The sequence below is a fragment of the Poecilia reticulata genome, linkage group LG9 (genome assembly GCF_000633615.1).
Source record: "Poecilia reticulata strain Guanapo linkage group LG9, Guppy_female_1.0+MT, whole genome shotgun sequence".
In the NCBI taxonomy this organism is placed as follows: domain Eukaryota; kingdom Metazoa; phylum Chordata; class Actinopteri; order Cyprinodontiformes; family Poeciliidae; genus Poecilia; species Poecilia reticulata.
The window spans coordinates 9,126,124-9,148,623 of NC_024339.1; the positions used below are offsets into that span (position 1 = coordinate 9,126,124).

At 40.7% G+C, this 22,500-nt stretch overlaps 1 protein-coding gene across 5 annotated transcripts in view; it reads left to right on the forward strand.

Annotated features, from left to right (window-relative positions):
• Positions 1–22,500, forward strand: part of wdfy3 (WD repeat and FYVE domain containing 3) — a 92,741-nt gene that overhangs the window by 23,352 nt on the left and 46,889 nt on the right. For 4 of the 5 annotated variants that reach the window (XM_017306700.1, XM_017306698.1, XM_017306699.1 and 1 more), the window contains exons 4-18: positions 475–584; positions 3,577–3,798; positions 4,904–5,096; positions 5,891–6,077; positions 6,211–6,377; positions 8,087–8,566; positions 9,071–9,181; positions 11,659–11,852; positions 14,496–14,767; positions 15,497–15,694; positions 16,622–16,705; positions 17,807–17,996; positions 18,078–18,292; positions 19,846–19,958; positions 21,910–22,147. In XM_017306700.1, coding sequence (XP_017162189.1) covers positions 475–584; positions 3,577–3,798; positions 4,904–5,096; positions 5,891–6,077; positions 6,211–6,377; positions 8,087–8,566; positions 9,071–9,181; positions 11,659–11,852; positions 14,496–14,767; positions 15,497–15,694; positions 16,622–16,705; positions 17,807–17,996; positions 18,078–18,292; positions 19,846–19,958; positions 21,910–22,147 — 2,974 coding nt within the window. The remainder of the gene's footprint in view (positions 1–474; positions 585–3,576; positions 3,799–4,903; positions 5,097–5,890; positions 6,078–6,210; positions 6,378–8,086; positions 8,567–9,070; positions 9,182–11,658; positions 11,853–14,495; positions 14,768–15,496; positions 15,695–16,621; positions 16,706–17,806; positions 17,997–18,077; positions 18,293–19,845; positions 19,959–21,909; positions 22,148–22,500) is intronic. The other variant, XM_017306701.1, reaches the window with a different exon arrangement.

Sequence of the window (22,500 nt, forward strand, 5' to 3'; positions counted from 1 at the left end):
TACTCAACAGGAGAAACCAACCTCAACAGGAGGTTGGTTTCAGGAAGCGGTGATCCAAACTGCTGTTTTCCTGCAAAGTTAGTAACAGACTCTTTGCAGTCCTTTTCTCTGCAGGCAGGGAACATTTATAATTTCTCCAGCTGGTCTTTGTAGCCTGAGTCACGAGTTGAGTCGTGATGTCACATGAGTCAGCAGCTCTTGGTCTTCATCTGATGTTTTTTTTCTGGCCTAAGCAATGAGCAGCTTAAGTTTGGCTCCTGGATTTTAGCCTGCATGTCTGAAGAGGGTTCACTGGCGACAGTTTTGGTTTGACAAACTAAGGAGCCTCGTGTGTGGTGCTCTTTCCTACGTCACGTCCTCCACGATGATTTATCCACTCGGTGTCTGCTCATTGTTCCGGCGGCCATCTGCCTGCAACAGTGTGCCGTCACCATCCATCTGTTTGACCGCACGGCCGTGTGCTTCCTCCTGCAGAAGCCGCCAGTCGAGCCATAGTCCAGTTCCTGGAGGTGAACCAGAGCGAGGAAGCGAGTCGAGGCTGGATGCTGCTGACCACCATCAACCTGCTGGCCTCCTCTGGACAGGTCAGTAAAGAGACCGCTGAGCCAAATCCATCAGAACATCTGCAGACTGTCCTCTTATTGCAGGAAGGTTTAATGTGCCACTGCCTACCAAAGTATTGATACGGTTTTGAAATTTACATGCGTTGAGCAGCAAATTTTCCATATTTTTTATCAGGATGTTAGTTTAGTCTAAACCATTACTGTTTTTGGTCAGTCATGGTACTAAAACTAATTGCTTATGTTAAACACCAGAATAATGACAGAGAATATTTTTGACATTTTTTATTTAATATTTTCTTATAAGACTGAGACTAATACAAAGACTTATAAGACTAATTATACATTATTATAAGACTAATACAAATAATGTAATAATTATACTAATTATTACATTATTATAAGACTAATACAAATAAGACTTATTTGTATTAATTGTGATTAATCGAATATTGAAATATTAAATTTAGCCCTTCATGTGATAGATATTTAACCGTCTTCATACGCTATCAGTCAAATTCAGTCAATCAAGTTTATTTAATTGAGCCTTGAATTAATAAAATTACTAAGTTATGAAGAAAACACCATACAGTCAACAATTGAGCAGACATTATATGTTGGTCAATATTTAATTTATTATGGTTCAAAAGCAACTCAAAATGAGTGGGATTTTAGCCTTGATTTAAAGGAACTCAGTGTTTCGGTTGTTTTGCATTTTTCTGGAAGTTTATTCTAAGCTTTTTAAAGAGGAAGTATCATGTAAAATCAACATTTTTGAGCTTCACGTCATGTTATGATGTTATCCTCCCCCTCTCCCGTTGGTTCCTTCAGACTAGCCATCAGCAATTAGCAAACACCTGATCAGATGAGCTTCTTACAGGAGCTACTTGTCAGTGAAACGTTGGTAGAACGTTTTTAAAGGGTTAATAGAGGAGTCATGTTGTGATGACTTCCTGGAAGCAGAGGAGTTTTTAAAGAGTCAGAGGCCCAAGTTAACGGCATTAAATTACAAAGTCAAATTTATTTTAAGCCATATTTGATATATGTAGTAGTTCCATAATAACTGACGTGACTTAAATGTTGTTTAAAATGTCACCATGTGCCTGGAAAACGAATCGTTAACTTGCATCCTTAGTATTTCAGGTGGAGACAGTCTGTCTTTCTTTGTGTCTCAGACAGACACCAAGCCTCTCCCAGCCTCTGTAAACCTGAAGTCACCTTGCTTCCTTTTACAAGCCCCTGCTGTATTTTTCGCTTTGCCTGTTTTAATAGGATGTCGTTCAGACAGAGCTCAGCCTCTTTGTGTCTCTTCCTCTTGACACGGCGCGACTCTTCCGCCATATTTCCTCCACAGCCTCCTTGTGTCACTTTTACTCACACTTTGAATAACGTCTGCGTGGCGTTCACCGTGACTTTTCGGGATGCAGCAGCCGTCGATCTTTCTGTTTCAGCCTGTAAACACTCACACATATTTCACCTGTTAAAGGTGAGGATTCATTCCTCCGTTATCCTGACTCTCCTTCACCAGTCGTTGCTTTATTCCTCCATTTTTCTTCTCCCTCTCCCTCTCCTTTATCGATCAGAAACGGCGCGTTTCAGAGCGGTGGAGTAAATACTGCGGTCATTTCTCTCCGCCTTTATTTGTCTCTGTATGTGTGATAATTATCATAAATTAGAAAGTGTGTGATTTAGTCACTGTGAGCTTTATTTTCAGTAAGTGTGTGGGAGGCTGTTTCATTATCTGAATCATTCGCCGGAGTGAGCACAGCTCTCTGGCTCTCTGATTCGCCATCATAACACCAACTGTAAAGCGCACACATTGAAACACGCACTTCAGGCCATCATGGCCGCTCTCGCTTTTGTTTTCTTCACAGCAACTCGGCCAAGAATCCACAAACGAATAACAATTTATCAGCGTCACGCTAAAAATAAAAATGTTTTAGTCTTTATTTTTAGCAGCCTCCTGCTTCAGTGTGGAAACTCATTATTGGTCAGTTTTGAATAACCTTCTTCTCATAATTTGCTGTGATAAACTTTTATTTTGTTCCAATAACCAGCCATGCAGGATGCTGCATGGCAGGAAGTAATTGAATTGAAAAAATGTTTTTTATAAAGTGCCTTGAGACATTTTTTGTGATAATAAACAGAATAAACTGTATAAACTGAATTAAATTGTAAATACTAAGTCCTTTTGTGTAAGTAGTAAAAACAATTCAATGCTAATGTTGTTGAAGTTTAAAGTAGGACTGATATAATTAGATTAATTGTGATGAATCGATTACTGAAATAATTGTCAACTATTGATTAATCATTAACTGTTGTATATAAAGGCCATTTGGTGAAATTAACAATATATTCAGAGCAATAATTAAGCCAAAATTGTACAAAAAAATATGTAAAAGAAAACACCTTTGTCTGTAAATATGTTTTAGCCAAACCTCCTCAAGTGACCTAGGATTAACTTCACCAGCTAATGGTGTTGTATTTTAGGCAATAAAGTGTTTATTTTCTTATTTGAAATATAAAATAAATAATTAAATTCTTATAAATGTCATTATTTATTTGCACTTTTTAATGTATATTTAATATTGTATAAAAAGGCATTTTTTCCTGCCAGATTAATTGTCAGAATTGATTTTGAAAACAGTAGTGAGTTGCAGCTCTAGTTTAAAGAAATTACATGTAAAATTGTTCTCTTACCATTTTGGTCCAAGTAAAAGAAACCAACATAAAGGAGAAAAATTCAGAAATTTTTTCTTTATATTTCAGAACTATTGACTTGTAAAATGTAACAAATATATAATTTATTGTTTAAAATTTAATATGCTTCTGTTTTGACGTTTTTGACAAAGTGTTGGAATGAGAACAGTTTTATTTTTCTGAAATTACCTCAATGAGAAATCTTAACCCAAACACAGTTCTGGCTTCACATTAACCACTCAGCTCTGATTTAGGAGCCGCTTTCCTTTTTTAATTAGCATTCACTTCATCTCTGTCCTTCGTCTGCCCCCAACAGAAAACAGTGGACTGCATGACAACCATGTCCGTACCCTCCACCCTGGTGAAATGCCTCTACCTGTTCTTTGACCTGCCCCATATGGCCGAAGCCCCAGCGGGCCCCACCCCGCAGCCGCCACCACCCCCACCCAACCAGGAGAAGACTCCGAGCCAGGCCCACACTCAGCCAGAGCTGCCACTGGCCGACCGCCGAGCGCTGCTCCAGAAAGTCTTTGTCCAGGTGGAAAAAAGAAATGGTTCTTTCAGCTTTACACCAGCCACATTTAGTCCGCTTTAGTCCAACTCCAGTCTGCTCATCTTGAAAGTCTGGTTTGTTTGGGGAGATGTGAATGCGCTATCAAACTGATGCAGACCAAACCTACACCTACAAACCTCTGTCTCAGTTCGATTGAAGTGAATTCTGGGGTGGATCAAATGCAAACTGACTACTACAGCGCAGGGCATTCTGGGTAAACAGAACCAAAATAACACACGAGGCTAGCGCTAACAGGATAAATAGCTCATGAACCAAAGACAAAAGAGAAATCCTGCAACTGCTGAAATCTGAAACCAGTCCAGTCTTGTTTACATTTCAAGAAGAAGGAAGTTGCGCTCAGTGTCTTCTTCAGTGGTTCTTGGTGCAGCGCCCATAAGTTAGCAATTGGGGACCAAAGTGGCAACATTTGTTACATTTCCAGCAGCTGCTGTTCACTTTCTCACTGCACTGCTTAAAATAAACAAAACCCTTTAAGAAACCTATTCTCGTCCTCGCCTGTGGGGGCGCTGCACCAAAGAGCATTGAAAGAAACGACACAAAAACCTCTGAAGACACTGACACAGTTCCCTTCTTCTTGACATGTAAACAAGAATGGAGTGACGTCAGATTTTAGTGGTTGTAGAATTTCTCTACACAAGCCATTTTTCACTCTAGCACTATCCTCTTGTGTTCGTTTTGGTTGTATTTACCCAGAATGCCCTGCGTTGTAGTCCACTTCCTGCTTTTAGAGCAGTCTCTGCTCTGCTTGGTGTTCACTAATGCTTTCAAACTGCACCAAAGTTCACTTCAACTGAACTGAGACCAAGGATGGTATGAGGACCAAAGTTCACTGTTTTGTTCCACATCAAAGTTCTATTAGCATTCACACATCCCCAAACAAACCAGATTAAACAACTGGTGTGAACGCATCCTAAACATGGCGAATTATTTTGATTGTAGAAAAATAATGGAAGGTATATGAAGACTGGTGTAGACTTTTAACCCAATCAGCTGCAGGAAGAAAGTGCTTCAACACTTTCTAAATGATGCAAGACGCTCATTTTTATTTTGCTCCATTTTATGTCCACAGATCCTGGTGAAGCTGTGCACCTTTGTGTCTCCGGCGGAGGAGCTGGCCCAGAAGGACGACCTGCAGCTGCTGTTCAGTGCCATCACCTCTTGGTGCCCTCCTCACAACCTGCCCTGGAGGAGGAGCGCAGGCGAGGTGCTCACCACCATCTCCCGACACGGACTCAGCGTCAATGTGGTCAAATACATCCACGGTACGACATTCACGTTTGATCCAATGGAGCGTGTGTGTTGTAGGACCATTATTAGTTTACACAATGTTAGCATTGTTGCAGTAAAACTTTATAAAATGGGGTCAAAACAAAGTCCTTTGCAAAACCAAGTGCACAAAAATGTAAGTATTAACCAAATAAATCAGCATCAATATAATAGAACAACATGAATAGAATACACAGTAAAATATAAGTTAAAGCCCAAAATATTTATTACAAAATCTAAAAAGAATTAAAGGAGACATATTAAGCAAAATTGACATTTTTTTGTTGTGCAGGAGGCTCCACTTCTTCTTTTCAAAGATGTGCGGTTGTATAATTGCTCATCAGTTTTCATGTTTGAGTGTAAATGTTGAGTTTTGGGATTTAAAGTGACAAGAGGCCCTGAAACATCTCGGTCTAATGGGTCGCCTTTAGTGATTAAAGTTGAGCTAGAAGTCAGACTGAATAGTTTGGTTTAGTTTAATAAAGTTTTTCTTTGCTCCAAAAGTGACAGTCATAATAAAAACAGCCAGTTTTAATGACCTCAGGGGACGAAAGGCCTGCAGGATAAAAGTGAATCCCTTGAAAAGGTCGACATGGCTGAACTTTCCACATTCAGACGTTTCCAGCTTTTTTTTTTTTTCCCTTCATGAAAAGTTTAACCTTTTCCCACACGAAGGCTGGTGGAAACCAGCAGAGAGTTCCTGTCCAGCCTGTAAAGCCACGATGAAAACGAGCAGGACATGGTTTTAATAACTTCCATGTTTTCTCCTCCTTCTCTTTTCTCTTTCCAGAGAAGGAATGTCTGTCCACATGTGTCCAGAACATGCAGCAGTCGGACGACCTCTCCCCGCTGGAGATCGTGGAGATGTTCGCCGGCCTCTCCTGCTTCCTCAAAGACTCCAGCGACGTTTCGCAGACGCTGCTGGACGACTTCAGGATGTGCCAAGGTTACGCCTTCCTCTGCGACCTCATGCTCAGGTACAACCAAGAGCGCCATGTTTTCTTTTCTTTTTTTTTTTTTTAGATGTATTATCTAGTGATTTTGATCATGTGTCTATCACCATATATATAACTGATTTATTGTCTAATGCATACTATTTTCTGTTTCCAGACTGGAACAGGCTAAGGAGGATGAGTCTAAAGACGCGCTGAAGGATCTGGTCAACCTGGTCACCTGTCTGTGCACGTACGGGGTGACGGAGCTGAAACCCGCCGGCCTCACCACCGGCGCCCCCTTCCTGCTGCCAGGGTTCGTTCTCCCACAACCATCTGGGAAAGGTACGGTGCTGGAACCAGAAAAGCTTTCAAAATATTCTTCATATTCTGCCCTTTTCAATAGACAAATTCTGTTTTTTGGTTATAACCTCAACAATGAACAACTTTGTAATTACCGCCTTGGAATTGGGCCTCTGTCTCTTTAAAAACTCCGTCTTCAGGAAGTCATCACAACATGACTCCTCTATTAACCCTTTAACAACGTTTTTACCAGCCTTTGACTGAGAAATAGCTCTTATAATGAGTTCAGCGGTTCCACCAGGTGTTTGCTGATTGCTGCTGGCTAGTCTGAAGGAGCTGGATGGGGAAGCTGCAGGGAAGAGCTGCTCTGCATGCAGAAGCTCGATATCATGGAAACTGCTCCTTCATCTTTTCCATTCGTCTAAATGGAGAGACGTTCTTGCAGGCGGGTGTTAGACTTGTCGACTGTTTAGTTAGCTTAAAGCTCCAAACTTGAAAAAGTCTTTTTGTTTTTCCCTCCTGCTCTTATCTCGCAGCCTGATCTTAATCTGGGAAATGACTTTGATGCTTGGCTGATCCCAGAAAGCTGAACCTGTTTGACAGACGCTGTGCTGCTCGTCACGCTGCTGGAGACGGCCCGTCCAATCATCCTGAATACAAATGAGAACCTCTGAACTGCTTCCCCTTGACCTTTAGTTGCTGAGCGTTTTTGGTCCATTTCACAGAAAAGGCTTCAGGTTCTGCAGAGCTTTTAAATGAGGGATAAAACTCTCATTCCCAACAGTTGATCAGTTTTATATGTTTGCTTTAACAAACCCCAGAGTGGAGCGTGAAGGCCTGTTTTAGCTGTACACTGAAATCATATCCACAAGATCTCCCCCCAGTCTCCCTGCTGGAGGACAAAAAGCTGAAGGAGAGTCGCTTCAGCTAGTCGCTGATCATGACTAGCATTGATTCTAGCTGTTAAATTATCAATAACCCGCTAAATTTAAATTTCTATGTGTAATATGTAAAAGAGACGCAATGCTTTGCTACTCATTACCAACACTGACAACTAGATAAGTTCATGAAAAAGTTTTAATTAAGAAAAAAATAACAAGGGAGAGGGATGTAGCTCAGTCATGCTAGCTTGGCTTTGACAAAAGTAACATGTAGATGTGCTGTGTAATTCGGTCTGTTTCCACCGCTGTGATAGATTAGCTTCTTTCATTTTTTGATGATCCTTTTTCATTCTGGTTTCTTCTTTTTTTCTCTTATTGTTTTTGTTTTGTTTTGTTTTTTCTTCCTTTGTTGCTTTCCTCCCTCCTTAGTTTCTGTTTTTTTTCTTTCTTTAAGTTTTGTTGCTTTTGTTTGCTTAATTATTCTTTTTTGTTTCTGTTTTGTTCGTTTTTGTTTTTAATCCTTGATTTTTTTTTCTTTTGTTTTAATTAGTTTGTTTTTTTGTTTATTGGTTTGTTCTGTCTTTATTCTTTCTTTCTTGGTTTCTTTCTCCCTTTCCTTATTTTTTTCTTTCACTCTCTCTCCCTCTCTCTGCCTCTTTCTTTCTCTCACTCTCTCGTTCTTCTGAACCTTCATGTTTTTCTATGTAACATCATGAAGAGTCTCCATCATCACTCCTGTTTCTCTTAGTGAGGCGTGTCCTTTACTTCAGCGTTTGCTCGTTGTTGCTCCCAGTTAATATTTTTTATCCCAAACAGATATTTTTTTTCCCTCTTATCTCTGTTTATATGTTGTTCTTGTCTCTCCTTCAGGTCACACAGTTCGGAACATCCAGGCCTTTTCGGTGCTGCAGAACGCCTTCCTGAGAGCCAAAACCAGCCGCCTGGCCTGCATGCTGCTGGACGCCATCGGGAACATCTACGCCGCCGAGCCGGCCAACTACTTCATCCTGGAGTCGCAGCACACGTTGTCGCAGTTCGCCGAGCGCGTGGCCAAGCTGCCTGAGGCCCAGGCCAAGTACTTTGAGCTGCTGGAGTTCGTGGTGTTCAGCCTGAACTACGTGCCGTGTAAGGAGCTGTTCAGTGTGTGCGTGCTGCTGAAGTCCAGCACGTCGCTCTCCTGCAGCATCACCGCCGTCAGAACGCTGCTGAAGCTGGCCAGGCACGACCCCGTGTTCAGCGACGTGCTGCGGGAGGTCGGCTTGCTGGAAGTCATGGTCAACCTGCTGCACAAGTACGCCGCCTTGCTCAAAGACCCGGTGTCGCAACAGCAGCCGCAAAACAACGACCAAGGTGACAAAAATTCACCCGCAAAGATTACACTGCAAAAACACAAAACCTCAACAAGAAATTTTAGTCTAGTTCTAGTGAAAATATCTGACTGCACTTAAAATAAGACAAAATTTAATTAATAAGTAACGTTTTAGTAAATATTTCCTTAATATTGATGAAAAACTGCTGGTTACATTGGCAGATTATTTTACTTATGGGAAAAAGTGTAATAAAAGGATATTTTGCACTTTTTCAGTAATATTAAGAAATTATTGTCTGAAAAGTTATGTAAGTTAGTTTTGTTTTTATTTCAAGTGTATTTGCAGTAGAAACTAGAGCAAAAATACTTGGTAAGATTTTGTGTTTTAACAAAGACAGTTAAAAACAGTATTTTGTGACGTATAACAGTAACAATGAATTATTGATGTTAACATGAGTAATAACCTTTCCAGGTGATGCCCTCACCTGGAAAGGTGTAGCCAATTTAATGGTGTTTATTGTCTTGTTCTGTCTTTCTGCGCTCAGCTGACTGTAAGAACAACCCGATAGCGGAGGAGCAGAAGCAGCTGGCCTGGCTGGTGATGGAGACGCTGACGGTCCTGCTGCAGGGCTCCAGCAGCACCAACACCAACGCAGGTAAATTCACCACATGCAGGCTGCAGGCTGCGCATGCAGGGTGATTTCACAGACCGGGGGTGAAATCTCCACTAACATTCAGACACAAAGCTGCAGGTTGGAGGGTTTAAATCAGGCCAGCAGGACGTCTGACTGACCCAAAGCAGGTCGGCCACCGGTTCACAGAATCAGAGTCGGATCAGGAGAACCAGGTTTCCTCTGGAGCTGGTCAGCGTCCGTCTGTCCATCCATCCGTTCATCCACTCCTCTATTAGCATGTCCATCCTTCTGTCAGTCCTTCCTTTCTCTAGTTAGTTTTCCTTTTTCTTTCTTTCTTTCTTTCTTTCTTTCTTTCTTTCTTTCTTTCTTTCTTTCTTTCTTTCTTTCTTTCTTTCTTTCTTTCTTTCTTTCTTTCTTTCTNTCTTTCTTTCTTTCTTTCTTTCTTTCTTTCTTTCTTTCTTTCTTTCTTTCTTTCTTTCTTTCTTTCTTTCTTTCTTTCTTTCTTTCTTTCTTTCTCTCTCTCATTTGTTTTTTTCTTTCTTTCTGTTAATTTTTTCGTATCTTTTTGTTCATTCGTTTATCTCTCTAATTGTTAATTTCTTTCTCTTTTTGTTCCTTTCTCCCTTTTTCTTTCTCTCTCTCGCTTCATTCTTTCTTCATTGTTTGTTACTTTCTTCCTTTCTGTTAATTTGTTTGGTCGTTTGTTTCTTTTTTCCATTTTTTCGTTCCTTCTCTCTATTAACATGAGTAATTAGCAGGAACTCTACTCTCATTATAATTGCATTCTGGGTTATCATGGTTTGTTTGTCTTTGCGTCTTTGGCTCAGACTGATAAACTCACTAACTGTGGTGTTTAATTAACCCTGCAAATAATCTCCCATTTGTTTATTTCCCCTCATCCACCACAGAGCAGTTCTGTTCAGCTTGTTGTTAATTTTCTATCAGACCACGAAATGTCTCAGCTTTAACCTCCCTATAAACCCTGATGACTGAGATCAGAAAAGATTTTTCTATAATCTGTTAAATCTGAAGAGCTGGTTTCACTCACACCTCTTGTTTGCGTATGAGTTTGTGTGTTTGTGTGACTCAGTCTGCTGGAGCAACTGGGTGAGTCACCAGAATAACCATCCTGCAGCTCTGCTCTCTGTGACCTGGATGGTGACTGTTTGTCGTCATTAGAGGAAGTCATGATGTGGGAGACATCGGGAGCTCTTCACTCTGATTGCATTTGCATTACGCACCTGGAGCGGCTAGCTGCCACTCTGACGTGACGGAGAATCGAAGCAAGTGCTTGACATTTGGATGGACGAAAGAAAAATCAAGGAGCTCGCTGTAGGATAGTTAGAGAAAGAAGAGGTGTTGATGTTTGGGTTAAAAAAATCATAATAATCTGACTTATGCTCATTGAATTTGTGGCAGCGTTAACCTCTTTATTTATTATAAACAATTTAATTGAACCATAAAATGCAACGTTTCGAGTATATATGTATTAAATACAATTTTACATTATTTAAAATTAAACTCATAAAAATTTATTGAACATTTGCAATATATATATAGATATATACTAGCTTATTTATTTTAATAAACATCACTGAAGTAAAGCATTGTTGGCATATTAGAAGTGTTACTGTTTTTTGGCTAACTTGACATATTCTTTTACTAATTTTGTTTGAACATAAACTTATTCAGTACCAGCAGCGTTGAGCCACCAATGCTGATTTTTAAAGGTGTGTAGATTTCAATTTAAACAGATTAAAATTGAGCTAAAAATATTAGCCGCGCTCTGGTTAAGCTAATAGCGAGCGGCGGTCTGGACAATATTAATAACAATATATATCGCAATAAACACATCATCAATATCAATACACAGTAATTGATAGGCAGCAAGTCTATCAATTATATTATAATCCTATTATAATTATATCCTATAATCTTATAATATTATAATATTCAATTCGTAGGATATTCACTGAACTCTGATCCAGAACTACAGAGCATTCTGGGAAATGTAGGCAGCAGAAAAGCTTTAGCTGCTCAACCTCTAACAGCCAACTAAGCTACGATGGTGGCATCAATTAATTCTCACTCTTTGGTTGCCTAGCAACAACATGATGAGCAACTTACTAAGTCTCGCGTTTTGGTTACCTAGTAACAATCTTTTGAGTAATTTGCTCAGCAGCAGTTTCAGGTTTTGCCTCATAACTGCTTAAAAATGAAAAACAACGTTACGAAGAGAAAACTGTGGAAAACAGGAAATGTCATTCCACCACTTTGGCATTATTTCACATATTTAAAACAAAAAGCTGGTGAGCAATTATCGATATCGACTGATATGAAACACCAATATTGTAATAAGTGAGCCTCAAAAGATAACTTTGTTTTCATCATATGATGACATCACAGCTGCTAAAACTATAGAAAGCAGGTGGATCAAACATTTTATATGCAAGGACTAAGATTTTTCTAATTCTTTCCCCCCCCCCTCTCGTTCTTAGCTCTGTTCAGAGAGTTCGGCGGCGCTCGCTGCGTCCACAACATCGTGAAGTACCGTCAGTGTCGGGAACACGCCCTGCTCATCATCCAGCAGCTCGTGTTGTCGCCCAGCGGCGACGACGACATGGGAACGCTGCTGGGCCTCATGCACTCGGCGCCGTCCAGCGAGCTGCAGCTGAAGACCGACATACTGCGGGTAACAAACACAAACGGTCAACCGTCTCCAGAGTTCGGTAGTAACTAGTTAACATTTAATCAATTACATTTACTTCAGTAACTTTTTTGAAAAAAAATTATTTTTACGACATTGTACTTTTTACTTCTTACCGGAGTCATTTTATTATGAAGTATTTTTACTCTTACTTGAGTAAAATATGTTTTAAACAAAAAAAAATTCAGCAGACACACACACACACCTGCAGTTTCTGCTAAAGTTTCATAAGTTTTTTTATTGAAAGAAAGAAACTGATTTGGAAACATTTTCCTTGCCTGACTTTGTTATTTTTTGTTACTTATGCAAATTATTGTCATTTTGGTCCTGATGGTACAAAAATGTATATATTTTGTTCCATCTAATGATGTAATTTTTAAATATTAAATGATTGATAATTTAATCAGTTACTCAGTACTTGAGTACACATTTTACCAAATACTTGAAGTAGTTGAAGTAGAGCTACTTTCACTTGAGCATCATTTTTGGGTATTTACTCACCTTTGTCCTTAAACCAAAATTACTTCTGAAGCAGCGTCGTCTGGTTTCAACTGTTTGTCTTCATTCCAGCTTTGATTTTTAGGCTGTTTCTACAATTTAATTATTATACAGCCAGAAGGAATCAAGCAGAAACAAAGTCTGCACCTCCAAAAGCTTGTCGGTAAATCCTGGTAAGAACGTCCAGACACGAAAGGGAGTGATTTTAAAAATCAATATGCATTTGTAGCGCTGCACACAGTAATTGCTTTAAAGCAGGATCTCTGAGAGTTAGGCGCACATAAAAGCTGGAACCGTACACACACTTTCACACACTGGCAGGATGAGAGGCCGGCTCATTTTCCCAGGCATAATTGCATTTTTAAACTCCTTCCCCCTGCAGATGAAGTAAATCTCATGCCTTCCGAGGCCTTCGCCTGGATTAACTTGTCAGCATTTTACTTCAATTTCACTAATCATGGATTTTAATTATCACCATAAAAAGAAACTGCACGGAGCTTTAAATAGGCCTTTTATTTGTGCACCGTAAATGAGAGAATTCGTATAAATCTTCGGCTCAACCCTGTGAAAGCCCTCATTTCATGTTTTACAGGTGAGAAGAATCTATCAGGGGTTTGTTGCATTAATCTTCCACATTGCGTGTGAAATTAATGCCCCACACTCAGACTTTTAGTGCACAGCTGCAGCCTGCTGGTGATTTCCCAGTGTGAAGTTAGAGGAAGACTCTCCAACATCCTGTGATTGGTTTAATAAAACTTTGTGCTGACACTAGCAGGACTTTGTTAATGCAGCAGGAAACAGCTGGCTGGTTTTACTTCTTCTTTGTTACTGGCGCATGCTATTCCTCTGCTCTGTAGCTTTAGTCAGACATTCAATTCATGGTTGCCATAGGCGACAGTAAACAGAACTAGTTTCACATTTTACTTTTTGCACGATTCCTGACTGTATGAACGCTTCGACTGAAACGATTAATCAGTGAAATCATAACTAATCAGTTATTAAAATCGTCAAATAATTTTATGATAGATTAATCATTGGAGTGGTTCTGGAGTGGGCATACTCAAAAAACATATTCAAAACAGTAATTATGTCAATAATGTACAAAAATGCAGACATTTTGCATTTCAGATAAAAATCTTAAAGTGACATAGAAGCATTCCTTTTAATAAAATTTTAGGCAATAAACTCCATCCATCCATCCATCCATCCATCCATCCATCCATCCATCCATCCATCCATCCATCCATCCATCCATCCATCCATCCATCCATCCATCCATCCNTCCATCCATCCATCCATCCATCCATCCATCCATCCATCCATCCATCCATCCATCCATCCATCCATCCATCCATCCATCCATCCATCCATCCATTCATTCATTCATTCATTCATTCATTTTCTTACACCCTTGTCCTTCAGTGGGGTCGGGAGGGTTGCAATAAACTCTTTAGCTTTTTAATAATAAAAAAAAGCAATTGAATTGTTTATGTGCATCCTTTAATGTATTTCTATTATTTTATAAAAAAGGCACAGATGGTTTAATCAAAAATCAGCAGAATTTGCCATTTTTAAAATCCGATTAATTAAGAAAATTCAATTCAGTCCAAATTGATCCTAGTTACTAAATAATGCAGTGAAGTTTAATTTATTACTTAAATTGGTTACAAGTTTTCTACCTAAGGAAACCCAGCAGATTGCATCCAGTTATTAACGTGCAGCGTTCGCTCCTCCAGGACAGTGGACGTTTGCTTGAGTCGTTGTTAACTTTGCAGCGATCCTTCATACCGAGCATGCATGTGGCGACAGTGGAGAGGAGAAACTCTCCTTTAACAGGAGGAAACCGCCTGCAGAACCAGAACGCAGCTCAGTATGAGCAGCTGTTTGCTACAACCGACTGATCCAGGAGTAATTTCTGTTATAGAAAATAAAAAGTTAATAACGGTAGTCGCACCATTAATGGCCTTCTTTATTTATTTTTGTCATTTTACCAACAAATTAAAATCTTCTTCAGTACAACACACAGTTGCTTTCTGTTTAACTTCATATTAAATACTTTAACATGTATTCATTTACTTTTACCTGTAATATTTTGATGGTGCCTGATGGATCTGTGTTTTCCGTCTCCAGGCGTTGTTGGCCGTGCTGCGCGAGAGTCACCGCACCCGCACGGTGTTCCGCAAGGTGGGCGGCTTCGTGTACATCACCTCCCTCCTGGTGGCCATGGAGCGCTCGCTGTGCCAGCCGCCGCGGCACGGCTGGGAGCGGGTCAACCAGAACCAGGTCTTCGAGCTCCTGCACACCGTCTTCTGCACGCTCACCGCCGCCATGCGCTACGAGCCGGCCAACTCGCACTTCTTCCGCACCGAAATCCAGTACGAGAAGCTGGCCGATGCTGTGAGGTAACAAACAACAAACAGCCGGAATATATTTTTACTTTTACACGGCAAAAACACAGAATTTCACCCAGTGGTCCAGTTCTAGGTCTAGGTGTTGTTCCAAGTACACTTGAAATGAAACAAAACTTAACTTCTCAGCGAGATAAAGGAGCTTGTTTTTGGTTAGTAATTCCTTAATATTGGTGAAAAAGTACTAGATCCATGTAGAGCTAATAGATCTAATGTTTCAAAAGCAACTCTAAGCAGATGGGTTTTTAGTCTACATTCTCAGTGTTTCGGCTGTTTTGCAGTCTTCTGTAAGTTTCTTCCAGATTTGTGGAGAATAAAAACCAAAAGCTGCTTCTCCATGTTTGGTTCTGTTGATACAACAACAGCAGATCTTTAATGTGTTGTGGTGCTAAGCCATTCAGTGATTTATAAACTAACAACAGTATTTTACAGTCTATTCTCTGAGCTACAGGGAGCCAGTGGAAGGACTTAAAACTGGGGTAATGGGCTTCATCTTCCTGGTTTTAGTCAGAACGCCAGCAGCAGCATTCTGGATTGGCTGTTTTAAGTCAATAATTAAGGCACTATTATCTTAAAACAAGCTCATATTTCTTGCTGAAAAGTGACTTGAGGTGTTATAGGATATTTGCACTGGACCAAAATGACCTGTGAATATTTTGTGTTTTTGCGGTGTGAATCTTTGGACTTCATGATGTGTGAGCGTTTTGACGTTCCCTCCTCCAGGCTGCTGGGTTGTTTCTCCGACATGAGGAAGCTGGGCCCAACCGGAGTGTTCCCGTCCAATGCTCAGCCCTTCCAGAGGCTGCTGGAGGACGAGACGTCCTCCGCAGGCTGCGCTGGAGACAGCGTCTGTCCCACGCTCAAACACTGCAGCAAGCTCTTCATTTACCTCTACAAGATGGCCACCGACTCTTTCGACAGGTGGGCGAACTGTGGAAACCCATAAGCCGCACAAACAACACAATACCAACACAATACCAACACAATACCAACACAAACACAGCTATTCCCTTCTATTATTTGTTTCAAATAAGCAATGAATCAATTGATCGCATGAAAAATTTAAAACAAGCTCAATAATTTCCGTTTGCATGATTTGTCAGTTTTTTCTTTTCTCTCTTTCTACCAAAAACTGGACGGTAAAATTCTTCTGTCTGGTGCTTTGCTCCTTTTTTGAAGGACAATTTTATTTACACAGACATTATAACTAACTATATTTGTTATTTTTGTTGTTTTGTTTATTTATTTTGAATATTTAAAATGCCTTCCAGTTAAATGTTCACTAAAATTTAACGTTTATTGATCTTTGTGCTCTTGCATTGTTTTGCCATCACCATTATATTAAATGGCTTCAAAATATTGTCGTTTATAAAACAAAACATATATAATTTGAACTGCTCAGACTTTGCAGAGGTAGATATTTAGTTTCTCAGTTAAGTTCACGTCGGCGTGAAGCCGGTCCAGTTTTTCTGTTCTGCTCAGTCGTGCTGCTCTTCTGTTTACTCACTGACCAGAAGCTCATTTGCTGCTGCGATAAGTTGGCAAACTTATCAAGAAACCTGTTGCTGAAGCTTTTAAGAAGTCTAGTTTCTGTCCTTTAAACTTCCTTTCTGTCATTTCTACACTCACCTGAAACTCCGTGTTCAGATCTGAGTCCACATTCTCCAAACTGGAGCTTTTCTCAACTAACAGCTTCTTTCCTTCTTTTCTCTCTCCTTTCTTCCTCTAACATTGGTGCTGACTGGCTCTTCATCCTCGGTCTGGGCTGCCTGCACGGCTGCACATAAATGTGTGTGTGAACCTGTGCTCCTCTCCGTGTGTGTGTGTGTGTGTCCTGTGGTCATGCAGTCGTGCAGAGCAGGTGCCTCCATGCCTGACTCATGAAACCTCGCTGCCCTCACCGTGGGGTACGCCTGCACTCGCCAGAAAGAGGTAGCTACAGCTTTCTGCCTTCTTCCTCACCCCTTCCTCTTCCTCCCCATTTCCTGTCTGTTGATGCTAAGAGCAATTTCAGCTGTGCTGCCGGTTTTAAGCCTTTTTCTCCAGTAGTAGGACAGAAATACATTCACTGCAAAAACACAAAACCTTACCGAGTGAATTTGGTTTAATTTCTAGTTAAAGTATCTTAATAGACTTGAAATTAAACAAAACTAATTTAAAGTAACTTTTCAGCAAGATATAGGACAAAGGTGTCCAAAGTGCGGCTCGTGGGCCATTTGCCCCCCTCTGAAAGATTTTGTTCGCCCCCGACACTTTTTCATCTTGACAAAACTTCTCCTGTTTTAGCTAAGTTAGAATTACCAAAATGATGTTTATTCAAAACATAGACATTTTGTTTAAACAGTAAAGTTGGGTGTTTTTATTGTGGTAGCGGATAATAACTGACACGTGGTAAAAGCTTCCTGCCTCACTCTCTGCTGACTCTTGTCTCCTCAGGCAGGAATTTGCTGCTCTGTAATTTTGTTTTCTTTTTTTTTCCTAACTGTTTGACGTCACAGCCTGCAGATTTCCTCATCTCCACCCCGTTACTCTGGATGAGTTGGCGCGAAAACTGCTGACTCATGTTATAGACAGTTTAATCATTACAAACAAAATTTTAGGCTTTTTAAAATTGTGCTTGGAGTAACTTGTTATTTTCAAATCTTGATGCCTAAATGGAGGATGGATAAATAAAAATAAATTACAATGCCTTGATGAATTAGTGCAACTTTTGTTACAACCGCCATTTTTATTGTATTTTGTTGGGATTTTATGTGGATAGCTAAGCCTGGGTAGGATTAGATAATAGATACTGAGCCTAAAAACAAAAAGGGAGAAAAGTGGGAAATGTTTAAAATGAAAGCAGATAATTAACCAATCAGTTCAATATTGAAGCTTTTATGAAAAACCCAGTATCCTGTTTCACAGCAGATAAAAAAAATAGAAAAAAAGAAGAAAATTAAATAGTAATTATGATATTAGTAATAAAAATGTGGAATTAGAGGCGAAGATTTCCTTTAAATCTTCTAATCTCTCGTTTTGTTTCTGCCCCAGGCACGGTTACTACGGCACGTCGGGTTCTTCCGCCCCGGTCAAAGCCCTGACGGACCTCAAACTCCACCTGGTGAACCCGTCACACCCTGCCTCCTTCTCATCCTCGTCCGACATGGTGGTCATCCACCCTGGGGCCGTTCTGGCCATGTTGGACCTGCTGCCCTCCGTCTCCTCCGAGAGCCAACCCGAGGTGAGAAAACTGACCGTACGCACCTGGAGGTGACGGCGTTTCCTTCAGCTCCCGACGTCTGACCTCGACCTTCTCCTCCAGCATGCCCTCGACCTCCAGCTCGCCGTTGCCAACATCCTGCAGCTCCTGGTGAACAGCGAGCGGAACCAGCAGGTGTTGTGTGAGGCCTGCCTCCACCAGCGGCTGCTGCAGCGCTGCAGCCAGGCGCTCGGTGATGAAGACCACCCGCTGCACCCGCCGCTGCAGCGGATGTTCGAGAGGCTGGCCTCGCAGGCGCTGCAGCCCGTTGCACTCAGGTACCGCCACCGACAACCGCTGAATGAAACATTCTGAATCCTGATTTATGGAGTCAAGGTTGTATGTGTAGCACATATAGGAAGGAATACTTTATGTTGTAAAAACGTCATAAAGTCACCAGGTATGAAACAAGCAATGAACGTTAGAACTGGGTGATGTGCTCCATCTTCCTGGTTTTAGTCAGAACCCCAGCAGCAGCGTTCTGGATCTGATTGATTTTTTTATTCAGACCTGTGAAGACGCTGTTGCAGTAATTTATGTGACTAAAGATAAATGCACAGATGAGTTTCTCTAGATCTCATTGAGACATAAGTCCTCTAATCCTGGAGATGTTCTTCAGGTGATAGAAGGCCGACTTTGTAAGTGTCTTTATGTGACTCTGAAGGTTCAGGTCCATCACTACACCCAGATTTCAGGCCTGATCTCTTGTTTCTAGCTGTAATAACTGAAGTTTTGTTCTGACTCTTTTCGCAGAGATAAAGAAACACAATACAGGATCTAATTGAATTTACTATTCTTCATGAATAAATTCATTGCTGTATTTTTATGAAAATATTGTGAGAAGTGGAATCAGAAGGCATGACAGGTTGTGTCTGCGCTGCCAGATTTGATGATGATGATGAGGCTTAGATATGACTCTCATTTCCTGCTTGACTGGTTAAATAAAACGGGCGGTCATGGCTCAGGGATGATGGGAAGTTATTTCATGAGCACGAGGTCGGTTGTTTTTATATGTAAATATGGCCTGTCTGCTCGCTCTCTCCAGCTTTAATTATGCTGAGTGGGAATAAACGTGTCTGCTACCCCGTTTTCTCTCACTGTCTCTGTGTTTCTTACTTTAACTTGCTTCTGTTGCCAGTCTGTCTCTCTGTCTGATGTCATCTGGTCGAGTTTGTGTCACGAACTCCACACTTTGACAGGTGACAGATGCCAGCAGGCATGCAAGTGACTGAAAACTGCCGTTACACAAAGATGTTGCTGTAGTTGGAAGATTATCTCACTGATTTGGCCTAATTGTAATAAATAGGAAATGCTTGTTGTTACTAAAACCACAAAACCTGGCTGCAGTCGACTTGCTTAGACGTTAAGAGTGTTGCGTTTGCTGTACTGGTGCAGAATTATCAAATATGTTTGTAATTCAGTCCATTTATTGATTGTGTTGATGGTGAAGTCTATCCAGCTCAGTTTTCTGGGTTTCAGCCATTAAGGCTTAGATTTCTGTATCGGAAGTGAAAAAAAGGGGATTGCTGCAATTTTCATGCCTTTGATCAACTCTAAAAGGATCATTTGCTGAAAGAATATAAGTTTGTCTTTAATTTATATATGTTTGTTTGTTTTTTTAACTCAACGGCAGTTCTTGACCAGGTGTAATACCTTTTATATACAGACCTCTGCATTGTATCTAATATATATAATAGACTATACTTAAATGAAGAAATGCAGTAACAATAAAATAACATGTCAAAAAAGAAAAGAATTAGCAGAATGCTTGTATTTCTCATTGTTTTCTGGTTATTGTTTGTTCTGACGTTCTGGTAAATTTCTCCTTCAGGGAATTTTTACGTCTGGGAAACCCTCTGAACTGCGGCGCCTGGGACAAGAAGCTCCTGAAGCAGTACCGGGTCCACAAGCCCAGCTCCCTCGGCTACGACGCAGACATGAGAAGTACATTTCTTTTTCTTCTTCTCTGATATTCCTAATCAAATTGATTCTGCAAACGACAGGAGAGCAGAAAGTTATGCAAACTTTAGAGTCAAACACTGAAGGCGTTTTGAAAAATGCTTATTTTCTGAGGTGATAGTTGACTATCAAATTACTTTGCATTAAAAGTTGTAATTAATGACACTGAATGCAACTTTACATTTAAAGTGTCAACAAATTTGTATTAAACGGACACTTTTAATGTAAATTTGCATTAAAAGTTGTAAATAATGACACTTTAATGTGTAGCTCAGTAAAAGTGTCATTATTTACCGAATGACACTTCATGACAGGTTGTTATGCCAGTCTCATGCACATTCCTTCAAATAAATTACCATAAATGCTTAAAATTGACAGGAAATTTGAAGAGAAAACCTCCTGGGGGAAAACCTACTGTTAGAAATCCGCCTAGTAGAAAACCTCCTGGTAGAAAACCCCCTGGTAGGAAACCCCCTGGTAGGAATCCTCCTGATAGAAAACCCCCTGGTAGGAATCCTCCTGATAGGAATCCTCCTGATAGGAAACCTCCTGGTAGAAAACCTCCTGATAGGAAACCTCCTGGCAGAAAACCTCACCTCCTGGTGTTTTCTGGTTATTGTTTGTTCTGACGTTCTGGTAAATTTCTCCGGCAGGGAATTTTTACGTCTGGGGAAACCCTCTGAACTGCGGCGCCTGGGACAGGCGGACAGAAAACCTACTGTTAGAAATCCTCCTGGGAAAAAACCTCCTGGTAGAAAACCTACTGTTAGAAATCCTCCTGGGAAAAAACCTCCTGGTAGGAAACCCCCTGGTAGGAAACCTCCTGGTAGGAAACCTCCTGGGAGAAAACCTCCTGGTAGAAAACCTCCTGGTAGGAAACCTCCTGGTAGAAAACCTTCTTGGGCTGCTCATTAAGCCAGTGAATAATCTCTCCATTTAAATAAAGAGCTGCATGACTCTGATGCGACGGCTTTGGGTTGTTTCCTGCCAACAGCTGGTCGTGTTTGTAATTTTCTGGGCTCCTCAGCAGGTCCTAATTGCTTATTGTGTCTCCTCCCAGCTGATAATGGATATTAAGTCCCTACTAATTACTGCTGCATGCAAACAGCCTCTGGTTGAGCACGTCCTGTCGTCTGCTTTATTAGCTCCTATAAGTCTTCTCTAGTTTTATTCTGTCTTTGTCACAACTGCTGATGCTTAATAAATAATGGATTTTGTTGCCAGGATAAGGTGAAATATTAAACCTTTGTGCAGGAGCTTGTTCTGGCCCCTTTGGGACAGTAAACATCCGTGGATGATTTAGGGCTGCTTGCTTACAGCTCCCTGTGGAGCCACTCAGAGCTGGCATTAACATGCTCCTGCCTGATTTAGTCACAGGTGGACAGCTTTTAAGTAGTTTCACACCTGGCGTTAGAATCCATTCTCTGTTGTTGGACTTTGAAAAATAAGCAGAGTTCAGTGTTTTCTGGATGTTTTATATCTTGAAATCTCCACTGCTTTCAGCTGTATGTCTTCACCCAACCTCTTGATTAAAGTTTATGAATGAGCAACATGTGATTTACCGTCATGACTGACGTCTGCAATAACAAGTTTTTTTCTAGTAATTTTAAACTCATAGCTCTAATATGAGTTTTCAAAGAGGCAGAGACCCAATTTCAATTTCAAAAGATCTTTTAAGTCATATTTGATATATAGCATTTTTATTATACTGGAAGTAACATAGGTACTTGATTCTGTAATGAAATGGCACATGATACTGCTCCTTTAACGGTTTTCAATGTCAGAAAGATCGCTCATACGTTAACATGTTTCAGAGCCACTGATCCGATGTTGTTGAAGTGTAATCCCGATAGTCTCCTAACCGTCTTGTTGGATCTTCACCTCGGCCCTGCTGGTTGTTTCGCCTGAATCGGACGTTTTCTTTGTGGCATTCCAGACAGCATGACCATGTCCATGGAGGGCTTCGGCCCCGACAGCGTCTTCACTACGCCGGCCGAGGACAACGGCCAGTACCGCATCAGCCGCAGCCTGGTGCGCTCCGCCGAGGACAGCACTGTGCCCCTCACCCGAGTCAAGTGCCTGGTCTCCATGACGACGCCCCACGACATCCGGCTGCACGGGTCGGCTGTCACGCCGGCGTTCGTGGAGTTCGACACGTCGCTGGAGGGATTTGGGTGAGTCTGCATGATCTTTACCTGGTTCTCTTCTTTCTTAATGAAGTAATAATAGTAATAAATCAGGTTTTTTGGGGGGGAAAACAGTAAAACTTTAATGTTATTGTCGCCTTATTTTTTCTAAACTTGGAAGTTTTTTTACAAGTTTTAATATTTTATGTTTTATACCAACACAAATTGGTGCTTAACTTTAAAAATTTTGCCTTTTTGAAAGGGTAGCGAGTAGAAAAAAGTCCTCAGAAGTAGAGCTGAATCGATTAATCATGATTACGATATTATTGAAATATTCGTTATTCAGAGTAGTAATTAAAACAAAACTGAACTCTCTCTCTCTCTCTTTGTGTGTATATATA